This window comes from Dipodomys ordii, unplaced genomic scaffold (assembly GCF_000151885.1).
Source record: "Dipodomys ordii isolate 6190 unplaced genomic scaffold, Dord_2.0 Scaffold204, whole genome shotgun sequence".
NCBI lineage: Eukaryota > Metazoa > Chordata > Mammalia > Rodentia > Heteromyidae > Dipodomys > Dipodomys ordii.
In genome coordinates, this window is record NW_012267420.1 from 1,453,332 (window position 1) to 1,466,379 (window position 13,048).

General features: G+C 37.4%; 1 protein-coding gene across 5 annotated transcripts in view; it reads right to left on the minus strand.

Moving 5' to 3' along the window:
• Positions 1-5,266: 5,266 nt before the first annotated feature.
• The window catches only part of Pkib (protein kinase (cAMP-dependent, catalytic) inhibitor beta), a 96,467-nt gene continuing 88,685 nt past the window's right edge, over positions 5,267-13,048 (minus strand). For all 5 annotated transcript variants that reach the window (XM_013035121.1, XM_013035118.1, XM_013035120.1 and 2 more), the window contains 2 exons: positions 9,986-10,159; positions 5,267-6,384 (listed from right to left, as the gene is read on the minus strand). In XM_013035121.1, the coding sequence (XP_012890575.1) occupies positions 6,317-6,384; positions 9,986-10,154 (237 nt within the window). In that variant the 5' untranslated portion in view covers positions 10,155-10,159 and the 3' untranslated portion in view covers positions 5,267-6,316. The remainder of the gene's footprint in view (positions 6,385-9,985; positions 10,160-13,048) is intronic.

Consider the following 13,048-nt stretch of genomic DNA (forward strand, 5'->3'; position numbering starts at 1 on the left):
AAAGAGATCCACTTGGCTTTGTTACACAGAAAAAGAAACTCTGTGGCACTGAAGTACAGTTGCAGCGTTCACATAGTCAAATGAATTTTCAACATGTATTTACAGCACCCTCTTCTGGATCTTAAACAACATGAGAACTCCTAAAAATATCAACAACCCAGGGTTAGAACACTGTATTATAATCTCCTTTTGAAAGTATATTTCAGAAAACATGTGTTAAAATACTGTACTTTGGGGGTTTTCTTTTGTTTTTGCAATGATCTTGACCAATATGTGTGCCAGGACAGGTAAAACACACCAAGTAGAAGGAAACCTTAGGCAGTAGGGTTTCATGAGCAAGAGGTGTAGAGAGGGCTCCATCTAGTGTCCATTTTGGAATTTTTCATATAAAAACTATCAAAGAGCAAAATAATTTACACAAAAGTTTATTTTTGGTCAAATTGAAGTAAAATCTTGGAACCAAACTCATATTTACTGATTGATATCCAACTTTTTTTTCTATTGTTCTCCAGAGTTTTAGGATACTAAAGAAAGGAAAGACTTTTAGAAGTAAATTGTACCCATCATTGGAAATCCAGTGCAGATGACCATTTCATTATAAAAGCCGACATCAAAATACTTCCCCTCAGAAAATGTATTTTGATTTCAGCAGTCATTTATCTACAAAATATACTGTAATATACTGTAGTATACTGTAAAACACTGCACATGAGTATTTAAGCAATTAGAATTTCCCCAGTTATAGGAAAGCATGATAAAGAATAAATTAAATAACACCAAGAAAAAAATCATAAAGAGCCAGGATATGGGACCTTTTCTCCATACCCCAATAATTTCATAGCATCAGGGATAAAGAAAGAAAGAAGAGATCTGAGACAAAGGACAAAGGATGAACCAATGCAATAACAATACAGTATGTTGGAAGTGAACTTTACAACTTGGTGGAGAACATCTGGAGGGAGGAAAAATGGGAGAAAAATGAGGGAGGGGGTGGCAATGTTTGACAAGAAGTACACTCACTACCTCACATATCTAACTGCAACCCTTTTGTATATCACCTTGACAATAACATTAAATTAAAAAAAATTATTATTCAACGTTAACTTTTATTTGTATTCTGGTTGAAATAAATTTTAAAGTAAAAAGGTTAATTAAAAACATCAAGGTTAATTGCTGATGTTCATTAACCTTTGGCAATATAATAAATCATGCTTATTCAAGAAAAACAATAAAATGGAAAGCCTAGAATGTTTAATGCACTGTGAGAATTTTCACTAGAGTTTTCCTGTCTACTCCGCAGCTTCTAAAGTGCAGCTGGACTTTTGTTTTGAGTTTCTTCCTCTCAGCATAGCTCCCAGGCCTCAGTTGCTACACACGGAGACAGGACATTTGAGGTCTCTGCCATCATTTTCGCCATACAGCACTCAGTGTGAAGTACACATGAAGCAGACGAGATGATCTCATTCTCCCAGAATTTCCACTGTTAAAAGTTTATGGTAAGCTCATGCCCGATTACTTTTATATTACTTTCTACGACAGCTTGGATTTTGAATGTGTTGAAGATTTGGTCTCTAGCCCAAACTGCTCCTGGGAATTGGTGCTTTAGGAACGGAGCTCTAGTGGCCTCATGTCCAGTTCCCTGGGATCATGCTCTCAAAGAAACTACTGGAATCCAGCCCTTTTTTAATATGTTTTCTAGTCACTCTCAGGCCAACAGGCCTCCTCTACCACACAATCCTGCCACCATGTAGTGATGCCACAGGCCATGGGAACATGGTCCTGTAGACTTCCACAACTAAGAGCCAACACAAGCAAAATGATTGTCACAGTAATAAAAGCTATGACACACCTTCACAATTAGGGGACCCTTTTTATGATTACTGCAGTCACACGCATATGAGAGAACTCAACCCTGAGGGTAGTATGTCTTTCCATCAACATTTTCTCCCCTTACCTTGTGGAGACACTATCTTTCACACAAAAGAGACAGAGGTTCTCATCCATTTTCCATTCCTTCATTGTCCTTAAAAGTCTAGCCAGGTACCAGTGGTTCACACCTGTAATCCTAGTTCCTCAGGAAGTTGAGATCTGAGGATCAAGGTTTGAAGCCAGCCTAGACAGGAAAGTGTGTGCCTATCTCCACTAAACTACCAAAAAAGCCAAGGGGTTGAGTGCTAGCCTTGAGAAAAAATGTCAGGGACAGAGCCCAGGACCTGAGTTCAAACCTCAGGACTGCTGTGTGCAGGTGCACACATGCACGTGTGTGTGTGTGTGTGTGTGTGTGTGTGTGTGTGTGTGTGTGTGTGTGTTGGCAATGTAGTAACAGATTCTGCCATCTAAATTTTTGCCATATAAAGTGACAAAATGTGTCATATAAAAATCTGTTGAATAAATAGAAGGAATGTGTTGACCAAATAAAAATAAAGTCACATGTTTTTAGTCTCAATAATTCATATGCTATTCTCCACACATAAAGGTTTTCAATTTTTCAATTTTCATGGATGGAGCATCATGGAAAAGTGGCTTTTTGGTGCAAGAAAGGCAATGTGCATACTGGCTCCCAGAGCCTTGTCCCGGCCCACTGCTTGTGTAACTGCTCAAGAGCACCTTTTCAATCCATTTTCTCCATCTGTGAAGTGAGAAGTTAAACAGCTTATTTGTGGGATTACTTTTATGAAGCTTCAAAGGAAGCTAGTATGTACTTTGTAATCTCCAATCACTCAGCATAGAGGTATAATAGTTATTCCTATTGATGTCAATAAGAAGTCCACTTGGGATTTTTAACAGGTAGTAGCAATATTTGCTTCAACCTTTTGTTTTGAGCCACTGTTTCTGTATTTATTAGCTGTAGACTTTTGATGTTCTGAAAGTTCTCATCAATAACAGAAGAAAGTAGAAATCACTGATTGAACAGCCCCAGGTTTAGCTAAAGAGTGATGGTAATGGGAAGGAAAGAGTAAAGGGAAAGGGACATCAGTGTGAGTAAATAATACGGAAAAAATAAATCTATGAATTACATTAATTTGGGGGGCAGGTCTTAGGGCTTGAACTCAGAGTCTGGTGCTGTTTTTGAGCTTCCCTCATCCCACTCCAAGACCAGCTCTGCCATAACTCCACTCGTAGCTTCTTTATTTTTTTCTTTTTTTGTCATCAATTGGAGAAAAGAATTTTGAGGACTTTCCTGCCTAGGATGGCTTTGAACTACAACTCTAAGATCTCAGCCTCTTGAGGAGCTAGGGTTACAGGCATGCCACCAGCACCTGCAATCTAAGATATTCTTATCATCTGGATAATAATAATAAACAATGCCTTTTGTTACATGTCAGGCAATTTATTGTATTCACTTATTTAATCCTCATGATAATTCACCATTTTACACACTGAAGGAATTGCAACACAGTAAGTAATTAGCCAGAATGATGGGAGCAAATGGAAGAGATGTCCTTTAAAGTCAAGTTTCACAGAGTACTAGAGTAGTGGCTTTGGTAATATCTTTCCTTACTCACTCTTTTATTTTTATTTTTTCTATCTCTCCTTTCTTCTCCCTTTCCCTTCCCCTCTCTCCATCCTTTTCTTCTATCACCCTTCCTCTTTCCAACAACCTACCCCCAAAATTACTAGCTCAATATACCCAAGCTATAGGAACTACAGAATTACATTTATTGCATTATTTCCTTTTCCAGGAAGGATTCTACCTCTTACCTACTCACATTCTTATAGGACGTAAGCCTTTCCCATCCATATCTCAAAAGTGTCTGTGGACAAATGACACAAAATGGACTAGTTTTGCTCTTTCTCTTCTTTTGCATAGTTTTCAGATAGCTGCTTTAGAGCTTTATTGTCCCCCTTTAGCCTGGCTTTCTGGAACTATTAAGACTTTCTAACTATCAACTAAACCAAACATCTTATATAAAGACAATAGCAAAAAAAGTCAGGGGAGCTTCCTTTCATGAGTCCCAACTAGATGGTTGTGTTTAACTAAGTACCCTAGATTCCACTAAAATAGCTTGATTTTCTAACAATAGTAGGCAATTCAATTTTGTCTTTAAACTATAGCAACCTCTATGTTTTTGTCTCTGCTTCTCATCCAAAATTAAAAATTAAAAATATAACAATTGCTTTTTATTCTTTCAGTGTTATATAACACAAAATGCATGTGCATATAATGGGACACATTTATGCATACATTGTAATGCATATGGGATAGAGAATATACACCATTCAGTATATACATAAATATATATATATATCATTAGAAGTACTAATGACATTGCTTTGTACAGTTTTCAAATATGGGAATGTATCATGTGATACTATAACTTATGTTACTTTCTTTTAATGTCTATATTTTCATGGGAAATTTTATTCCTTTAAATGCTAACTTTAAATTGTTTTGTTGCAGTCATTGTCAAAAAGAAACCCCAGAGAAATGACTTGCTCATCACCTGTCAGTGCACATTATGATGATTGAGTTGGCATTAATGCAGTAATTACCATGAATTTTCCATTTCTAGCACAATGTCTTCTCCTATCCCCATCCGTCAGGCATATTTGTGAAGTCACAAATGGATACAGAAGACAGACAAGTTAAGAAACTGAGCTGCCCACCACCTCTACTGCAGAGAATGAAAGCAATAAGATCGGAAGTGATGGTTCTGGTGATGGCTAATATTTATTGAATACTTTTTTGGTCAGGTATTCATCAAGCATTTAGCACATCTGAGCTCATTTGCTTTTACTCATCTAATAACACACATAGGACTATTAATACCATCTGCCAGATTACAACAAATTTGGAAATATGCAAAGCACCATAGATCATACAAATAGCATTGTAGCAGAGCTGATGCACATGCAGGTGTGTCAGAAGCAAATCTCTGCATACTAAAAGGTTGATTCAGCTTCGTGGTTTCTCAACGCAGTACCACAGATGCGGTGGGGGGGACAGCTAAATAAGTCTTAGCTATGGGTGACTTGGCTAGCTTCTCTCCACTAGGTGCCAGTAGCACCTCCTCTCCACTGCCTGCTTCCCTCCACCTGTGTGGTAGCCAGAACTATCTTCAGACATTGCCAAATGTCCACCAGGAAGCAATACTCCCACCTCCCCAGTAGAAAACATATCAGATGTAAAGATAAGCTTTGTCAGTAAAATAATAATCAGGAAGTGTTTTACAAAGCCATGATGGTACCTTTATCTTTTAAAATGTATCACCATTTTTCTCCTGGAATATTTCAGATAGTAGAATGAAAAATACATATCAACAAATTTCCTTAGAGGGAAAGTTTATTTGGTTAATATATACAGATGTAGATTAAGTCAACAATCAAATAAAATATAGGTGTGTGCATATATAGCGGAACATTAAATTATTCAAAAAATTTAACATACAGAATTCTATTATTTTCATAAAATATCTAGTAAATTAAAATTCACTAAAGCTTTGGTTTGTCTTTATTCCTTTTAAAATAGATACTTAAATATGTATATTAAAAGTATACAATATCCACTCCATACTTTAAGTGCTTACTGCTATGTTATCTACTTTAGGAATGATATAAAAATTAAGGTTTGCATTCCTGAGGAAATTGCTTAGAAACAACTCATATACACAAAAGCCCAAAGAATAAGAAAAGGTAGCATGAGGCAAGTGGTATTTTGAATGATTCACATTAAAATAAAACACGCGGCACATACATACCCAGGTTACGGTGCGTCATTTAATAGGCATATTTCATGTTAGCAATGTGTTACACATTTTACATTCTAAGGATCAACATGAAGAATCATAGTATGCACAGACCTAATGCAAAATACATCAGACAAAATCACCCTAGAGATATTTATGTTATTTTCTTCTAACGTTTTGGGAAAATCCAGTGCAATTTTGGTTAAAAATAAACACACTTTATTCATGTGATTTTTTTGGAGTATTATTCCTTCTCACCAAAAAATATAATCTCCTACAAAGTTTATAAAATTTTAAATTAGTAATGTTTAGCTTATATTATCAAGAAATATTTCCCCATCACCATAAAACGTAAATCCAGCCAAATTAATAACAAAGAGGACAGTGGATTTTGTTGTGTTTAAGACAATAATATGTACTTAAGTGGTTCTACATTCTTGGGTGCAATTTAGAACTAGCCTTCTTTTTAATAGCATACACTGGGTATCACAGTTACAATCCAAGTGAGTAGTATCACAACACAATTATCTAACACACATGTTACCACAGATGCCATAGATCAAACATCTCAGGAAACACTAAGTTGTTCAATGTGCATAAATTCAGCATGGTTGATAAATGATAAGCCTTCATTTTTCTTCATTTGGGGGGTTTTCTAGGTGGTCTTGTGTTGTTTCTTCACTTTTCTTTTTTACATCTGGGGGGGAAAAGAAATTTCCATTCATATATAGAATATATCAAAATGTATTTTGCTATATTTACATAAGATATTTGGATTTTCCTTTCTCCACCTGAGTCATTTTTATCTTGACTAAAGAAAAATGTGTCTTATCTCTAAATTCATATAGGAATATGAAAAGAAAGATGTGAGTGGCTTTGGCAACCTACTTTCTCTGCAATAAACTCTTACTTATTAAGAGCGAGGCAGCAGCTCAAAAGGACAAAAGTCTTGTGCTTACCCTCAAATGTGGATGTTAGACCTAAAATATAGGCATATAAATATAATCAGGATCCTCTTTATATGTATATATCGTGTTATATATGTTTCTGACGCATATGACATATATTGTATTTTGTATATCATATATGACATATACTTATGATACATGCTATGTATCATATGTGTGACTTAAGTGCATATGTATGTGTGCATATATATATATATATATGCATATTCCTGTTGGTATGGAAGTTGCAGGAATGTAGGAGTTTACATGCACCCCAGTCATTCACCGCTGTATTGCTAGCTGTTAGAAGGCCTGTCTTTTAAGAGTTCTAAGTTGAATGATAGGTCAAATAGTAATGATGAAGGTAAGAAAAGACATAGGCTTGCTCTTGCTCTTGCTCTTGCTCTTGCTCTTGCTCTTGCTCTTGCTCTTGCTGCTCTTTTCTTGCTCTCTGTTCTATTCTAGCTCTCTCTCTCTTTTCTTGCGCTTGTTCTTGCTCTTGCTGCTCTTTTCTTGCTCTCTCTGTTCTACTCTAGCTCTCTCTCTGTTCTTTTCTTGCTCTCTCTCTTTCCCAGCCACGTGGAGTGCCAACCTTGCCTGGTCCCAGCAGGTCTACTGAATAAACCTACCCCTTACCTGAATACCACGTGAGTGCTACTGTTCTTACCCCTCTTTCTGGTCTTTTCTAGCTCTTTCCTCTCTTTCCCAGCTCTCTCTCATTCCCAGGCCTTTCCCAGCCACGTGGAGTGCCACCCTTGCCTGGTCCCAGCAGGTCTACTGAATAAACCTACCCCTTACCTGAAAAAAAAAAAAAAGACATAGTATTTTGTGACTTTTCTAATTTTCTAGGATGCCACCCTTTGTTATCCTTTGCTGACGTATCATAAGGCATCATCGCCTTCCTATAAGGATTTTCAACTTGTAAGGGGTCTATTTAAACATAAATAAACTAAGCAACTTTCAGGTTAATCTTATGCAGCATGCAGTTCATTTGTGCTATACACGAGGATATGCCTAGAAAAGCTACTGGTCTTTCTTTCCTAGAATTTTATTGATTTATTTATTATTTTACCAGTCCTGGGGCTTGAACTCAGGGCCTAGGTGCTGTTCCTGAGCCTCTTTGTGCTCAAAGCTAGTGTTCTACCACTTGAGCCATAGCTCTACTTTTGGCTTTTTCTGAGTAGTTATTGGAGATAAGAGTCTCACAACTCTTCCACCTTGGCTGACATTGAACTGTGATCCTCAAATCTCAACCTTCTGGGTAGCTGTGAGCCACCAGTGCCTGGATTTAGAATTTGATTTTTAAATGGCTGAAGCATTGAAACCAAAATATTTGAGATTTCTTTGTGCTTCCAGTGTTCATTAGCAATTTCACATTATTCATTTAAATATTCTATTCATATTTGTGCTTAGCTAATGAAAAAGGAGATGAGCTTTAAATCTCTTTACTGATAGCATCAACTATATCATCTACATCTGTAAGTCTATGTCTTTATTCTTTAACATCTGGTATTACATGTCATTGGTTTTCAGCATTTTTGAACACTTAATTGATGTCCTTACTTTATTTGAAAAATAATAAAGAAAATTATAGCAATAGACTCTCCAGTGATGGAAATAAAATGGAGAGTGCTACAACCCTCCCAGTGTAGTTTGCTCCTTCTTGCTTATCTCAGTAATGGCAGTAAGCATTAAAGTTTCATTTGGTGGGTTAAATTATGTAATCTTTAAGTAAGCATTTTTTTTCCTGTTCTGGGGCTTGAATTCAGGGTCTGGGTGCCACCCCTGAGCCTCTTCAGCTCAAGGTTAGTGCTCTGTCACTTGAACCACAGTGCCACTTCTGACTTTTTCTTTGCAAATTTAGAAGGTCAAAAGCATTATATATTTGTTTCTTGTCTTCTCTTTAGCTCTTCCATATGTTTTGTTCTTTTTTGGAATGTGGGACGTGAACTCTGGGCTTGGGCGCTGTTCCTCAGCTCTTCAGCTCAAGGTTAGTACTCTACCACTTGAGCCAGAATGCCACTTCCAGTTTTTCTCAGTGGTTTATTGGAGATAAGAGTCTCTCAGACTTTCCTGCCCAGGCTGGCTTTGAACCATGATCCTCAGATCTCAGCCTCCTTAGTAGCTAGGATTACAGACGTGAGCCACTAGTGCCCGGCTATCGTTCATCTTATAATTTAAAAAAAAATACTTGCCCTTTTATTTACTGTCATTTGTGTCCCATATGAGAAATGCAATGGTCTTTAGAGGAAAGTGAAATTACTAGAAGACTCCAGAAATTGATCATGGTCCCACTCTAACAAGGATCTAAGTATTTCATAGACATCAGGCCAGGAACATTTGCAGCTTTATCAGGTAGTAAATAATCACCTGAAACTTAGAGTCAAGAGCCTTATTCCCGTGGTGCCATGAACAGAATAGAGGTGTAGCAGCTTTTAGCTTTCTCTTGCTTTGTTCCCCTGAGGATTACATTTCTGCATATATATATACAAACGCACTTTTGATTTTATTGAAGTACTCTTTCATTTATTTTCAGACTAAGGACAACCCAGGGAGTTAAATGAACTACATGCAAGAATTATAGACCTTCCTTCACTGGTGTCACAACTTTCTCATTTTCTTAATTCAACTTTTCCCACTGTTTGAAAAATGATCACTTTTATCCAAAGGTTTATTTGCAATGCAATTACCAGGATGCAATTACTTTTTGGAATGCTTCTCAAAAAATTGTGTGATTTGGGAGTAAACAACGCTCAATAGGAATTACACTCATTACCTTACTCATGTAACTGTAACCTCTCTGTACAGTATTTTTACAATAAAAATACAAAAAACATTGCATAATCTCATTGAGAAAAGGATCATTTTGTATTTCCATGAGCCCTGTGCACTACTAAACACATGTGATAAAGAAATAGGACATCCATTGCCACAAATGGCCTGGGAATGTACAGTGCTTGCCTAGCATGCATGAAGCCTTGAGTTAGATTCTTCAGAACCACATGAACAAAAAAAATCAGAAGTGGTGCTGTGGGTTCAAGTGGCCTTGAGCAAAAGAAGCTCAGGGACAGTGCCCAGGCCCTAAATTCAAGCCCCAGGACTTGCGATAGATAGATAGATAGATAGATAGATAGATAGATAGATAGATAGATAGATAGATAGATAGATAGATAGATAGATAGATAAAATGCCTAGCTCAGAAATGCTGAAAGGTCTTAACCATATGCAAAACATGGGATACGTTAAATCCACAAGAAACATAAAGCACTGTATGCCAGAGTTTTCTAGAAAAAAAAGGATTAACTAAGAGAGAGAAGTGCACACTTATTTAATGAGGCTTGGAAGCCTTACCTTCCTTCATGGTGAGAGCTGCCAGCTTCAGGGGCAAATCAGAATTCACGCCGGTAACAGATGAACTCTGGATGTCAGGTAAGGCATTCCGGCGGCCAGTCCTGGCTGAGGCTGCAAAGGTGTTGATCCCAGACTCCACATCAGTCATCTCTGATGAGTCTGACCTCATAACATCTACAAATAGAATGCACACATGAAGAAGATGAGAAACACAACCGTCTGGAAAGTCTCCCCCTTGATCACACCCTCCAAGAGTCTGTGCCTCCGTCCTGGAGCTGCCATGTGCATGATGCTGAATAGAGCAGGAAGTCCTTAGCATCAGCCAACGAGCTATAAATAGCCCCGGAGCCCTAAGAGCCACTTAGTCTTGAGCACGAAGCCATCCTTAAGTCTTTGTTCCACTTTTCTGTGGAGCAGCCAAACCAGAGAACTTGGAATGACACAAAAACAGATTTCTTTGGCTGCTCCCAAAGGGCCCTCTGCCTGCCAGTATTTGTTTGTGATGCTTGTTTAAGCTGAAAGTAAATCACTATAATTCTGAGGACTAAACAAGATGCTCTTTTTCTATTCTTTGGAAATAAGAAATACAACATTAGCCCAGAAGCTCTTTTTTCCTCGTTGAGCGTTTCAATCTGTTCTGGTCTTAGATTCAATTTTCCATAGACTTGCGTTTATGTTAGAGAGAGTCAGGACCCTTTTTTTTTCTATCTCTTGCTTTCAAGTGTATATGGTAATTGTTTATACGTTCTGCAACACTCTAATCTTCCTAGCAATTAATTGTCTTTATTGATTCCCAAGAGTTCAGTGACAGCACAGACAGGAAGGGAGCAGTTATTGCTTATTCTAAACCCATCCTCTTTCATATGATGATTTCTTTTCCTAAGATGTTAATACTGAATCGTATCTCAAAACAAATGAAACAGCAGCACCAAGCATTTATTGAGAAACTATTGTGTCAGGTTGTTAGCCAGGCATTGGGAGTATGGAGGTATAATACACTCTTCATTTTGAGAGATTTTATACTCTCAAGACGCAACACAAGCTGTGTGTACTAGCACAAATTGCATCAAAACAGAAAAGTGGTCCAATATCAACCAAAGGATAAAGACAACTATTTGTAGGCCTTAAGAAATATGTTAGCCAACAGAAAACATGCCAGCCTGTTCACCAAAGTTGGAAGGGACTCTCCCCAAATAGTTAATTTCAGTTCAGAAACTGCTAACGACAGAGTGAGTCGGATGTTAGAAACACAACTCCTTTGGTCCAATTCATGCAAGAAATGCATGTTTAGTATGGTCCTCGGGATGTCAATGGTCTTAAAATGTACCCTCCCCTCCAAATAGGCCTACCATTATTATTTAAATGTTGTGGTTTTTTTTCTAAGGATCATATAGGGTCTCCAGATACAACTGTGGAATCCATTACACTTTCAACTCTCTGTCAGCTGCATGGTTCTGACAGGTAGCTTAGAACACAGTATAAAGCACTGGACTATAAGATTAAAAATAATTCACGCCATTATAGAATTGCAAGATAAGCATGAGGGCTCAATCCATTTAATTCGTCTTACTCAGGTCTAACAATTAGCCTGTCTGATTCACAGAATTTTTATGAGAAATTAATGAGATAAAGAACATAGAAAATGTTTTGTAGCTAAAACATTGATAATATTGGACTGATTCCATCATGGTTCATATTTCAGTACCTTTTCCTTACTCTGTTACCATTCTACACAGAATGGTAATCTTTTTAATTCTAATGAGAAGCTCCTTCAGAGAGAATTCTAAAGTTTTCTTAGAGAACAATCAGCACATCTTTGAAACTAAACTTTTAAACATTTTATTTGTCATGTCATTGAAACCTCCCAGTAATTCTATAAGCTAATGATATGTGAACTTAATTCTGTAGATCTAGAAGTGAACTCAGAGTGGTTAAGTGACTCAAGAGCTGTCGTTGCTAGTCTAGCACTCAGGGTTACCAATCCAGTTTCAATGCACTCTGAAAAACAAGGTAACATGGATGACAGGAAATGATCTATCCAAATCCTACAACACTTAGACAGAGAGAGATTCTTTTCTATCTTAAATGTTTGACTACCTTGTTAGGTCCTGTACCCATGATCCATGGATTTCTATTAGGATATATTCTCCACAGCTACTGAGAACTACCTGATACCAGCAGCTTTGTATTGACTCCATACTCAGGGTTCCAAACCTGCTCTAGATCAATTAGCACCACAGTGAAACCAAGGCCATGATCAAGTGCTTGTCTCTCTGATCAATTGCAGAAACAACTGTGGTAGCCTTGGAGAAGGAACTATATGATGATCTGAGAGCTAAAAACATTAACACTGAAGATAAAACTTATCAAGATGCAGTATTTTTAACATTTAAATGATGTATACATTGAAATAAATTTCTTTAATAAGATAGGAAACATTAAGGAATATTTATATACTATAAATTCAAATTCACTTCTTTTGCACAATTGATAAACAAAAGTCCTCTTACATGTTATACTTTTAAGCCAACTTTTTTATTTGGGGGGGGGGGTCGGTTGAGGGGCTTGAACTCTGGACCTGGGCGCTGTCCCTGACCTCTTCAGCTCAAGGTAAGTACTCTACCTCTTGAGCTACAGTGCCACTTTTGGTTTGCTGGTGGTTAATTGGAGACAAGAATCTCACGGACTTTTTTGCCTGGGCTGGCTTTCAACTACTATCTTCAGATCTCAGCCTCCTAAGTAACTAGGATTATAGGCGTGAGCCACCAGCGCCCAGCTAAGTGAACTTAAAAAGTGTCGGGCCATCAATATGAAAGCAGCAAAATTTTGACTCAGGTTTATTTAAAAATTCCTTTGCTATTGGTACTAGAAAACAATCATTACAAAGCTTGCCAGTTATATTCATTAACTGCTATCTTGTCAAACTCAGAAGTTGTTCTACAAGGAAGTCAAGCTAGCATGCTTTCCTCTGAAGTTTTAGCTGATCATTCCCCAACTGACATTCAGCACGATCTCCTTCCAGAATGTGCCTCTGATTGCTCCTAATTCACTGCCCACCACAGG